The sequence below is a fragment of the Alligator sinensis genome, unplaced genomic scaffold (assembly GCF_000455745.1).
Source record: "Alligator sinensis unplaced genomic scaffold, ASM45574v1 scaffold137_1, whole genome shotgun sequence".
Taxonomy (NCBI): Eukaryota; Metazoa; Chordata; order Crocodylia; family Alligatoridae; genus Alligator; species Alligator sinensis.
This window is the reverse complement of record NW_005842545.1, coordinates 318,395-320,363: the sequence shown is the minus strand read 5'-3', so window position 1 is coordinate 320,363 and position 1,969 is coordinate 318,395. Positions and strand designations below refer to the sequence as shown.

The 1,969-nt window shown below is 64.0% G+C and overlaps 1 protein-coding gene across 1 annotated transcript in view; it reads right to left on the bottom strand.

Moving 5' to 3' along the window:
* Nucleotides 1-1,969, bottom strand: part of PHF8 (PHD finger protein 8) — a gene marked incomplete at its 5' end in the record, with an annotated part of 13,477 nt that overhangs the window by 3,283 nt on the left and 8,225 nt on the right. Inside the window, 5 exons of the mRNA XM_025213659.1 lie at nt 412-545; nt 711-796; nt 1,103-1,260; nt 1,331-1,431; nt 1,647-1,733. Coding sequence (XP_025069444.1) covers nt 412-545; nt 711-796; nt 1,103-1,260; nt 1,331-1,431; nt 1,647-1,733 — 566 coding nt within the window. The remainder of the gene's footprint in view (nt 1-411; nt 546-710; nt 797-1,102; nt 1,261-1,330; nt 1,432-1,646; nt 1,734-1,969) is intronic.

Below are 1,969 nucleotides of genomic sequence, written 5' to 3'. Positions count from 1 at the left end.
CACCCACCCACAGCTCTAGGGGCACCCCAGAGCTCCCAGCCCCCCAAAGAACTCCACCGCCCTCCCCACCAACCCCTGAGGGCCTCCCAAAGCCCCCTCCCAGGCCCCCAAAAGCCACCCTAGGACTTGCTCATCCCGCCTGCTAGGGATGCCCTCAACCCTTTCCCAGGGACTGCCCGAGCCCCACTGGGACCCCCACACCACCCACAGCCCCTCTGTACCTCCCAGTCTCCCCAGAGACTCCCACAAGCCCTGCCATAGCCCTCAACAGAGAACTCCTCTAAAAGTCCCAGACATCCAGGGCCCCCAGAGCTGTGCTCTGCACACCCAAAAACCCCCAGCAGGGAGACCCCTGTACCTCCCCATACTGAAATCCCACCCCCAACGAGCCCCAGATCCTGCCCCACTCACCTGAGAGCATCATAGTCAGCCCCGCCCACCTGGCGGCTGGCCTTGAGCAGGTCCAGGAGCCCAGCTGCACTGGCTCCACCCTCTGGATCCTCCAGCTCTGTCCCCTCCTCTTCCTCCTCTGTGGTGTAGTCCTCCTGGGAGGGGAGGGAGAACCATGGTCAGCAGGGGTCACAAAGCAACCTCCACATGGTATTACACTCAACTGTTCTCCCCCAGAGCTGGTTACATTGGGGTCTCCAAGTGACCTTACCACCCTGGCTCCGCTCCGCCCCGCCCCCCCCCCTCCCCAGCATCCTCACCTCAATGTCAAACTCTACCTCGCCAGGCTCCCGCACCCGGTTGGGATCTGAGCAGGGCTTGGCACGAGGCAATTTCCGTGGGAACTCTGTGAAGAAAGGGTGGGGTCAGATGGGCCCAGACAAACCCACAGAGGGCTGTGGTTTGGGAGTGAAGGGCACCAAAGTCTAAGGCAGGCCTGGAAATCAGAAGGGGCACCATGGGGAGGGAGCTGCGGGTCAGGAGTAAAGGGCACTGCAGGGTGATGGGAGGGGGGGACGACTGAGGGTCAGGAGTGAAGGGAACTGCAGGGCAATGTGGGGGCTACGGGCCACCACAGGGCAATGTGGGGATGCTGCAGGTCAGGGATAAGGAGCAACGCAGGGCAACAGCAGGGGGAGGAGAGGATACTTACTGGGCAGCCGCTGGGGGAACCCCAGGGCCTGGCGCTCACGGCGAGGGGGGGCCTCATCAATCTGCAGATCCTCCTCAGAGTCCAGGTCAAGGCCAGGGGGGCTGGGCGGCGAGCAGGAGCGTGGCCGCCACCGCCTAGATGCTTGGGTCCTCTTCGTCCTGAGGGCAGGTTATAAGGATGATCAGGCCCAGAGCTGCCCCCCCCATCCCCTGGCTCCACCTTGCATACCTGGGTGTCCTGCCATTGGCCAGCGCTAAGTCCCCATCATCGGCCTCTGGCGGTTCCGACTCTGGATCAGTCTCCTCCAGACTGGAGCTTGGTGGGTCTCCCTGGGGACAGCAAGGCACATGGGGTAGGATGCACCCAGCTCTGGCATGAGGGGGCTAGGACACGGCCGCACAGAATGCTGTCATCTCAGCCCGGATGTGTCTTGCTTTGGGGCGAGCAGATGTTGTATATAATGCCCCACGGGGTGCTAGCTGGCTCTGGGGCAGAGCAGAGTAGAACGCTACATGGAAGGGGGTGGGAGAGAGGAAGTACTCACCTCCTCTGATCCAGGGGCATCAGGCAGCTCCAGGTGCTGGGGGGGGCCAGGCAGGGCTCCCTTGCGTCCCCCCTCCTTGGCGCCATCCTGGGAGGTGGGGTCAGCCCAGCGAGCAGGGAGTGGGGCCGACAGAGATGCCAGTGGGGGGCCCCGGCCCACCCCAAACGGGCTCCCCCCCTTGCCTAGACTCTGCTGGAGGAGGTCCTGGGTGGGGAGGAGGGCCAGTCAGCCCCAGGCCCTTGGCCCCATCCAGACCTCCCCACAACCCCAACCCTTATCCCATCCTCGTTGCCCCCCCAAGCCCTAACCCAGCTCCTAGCCCA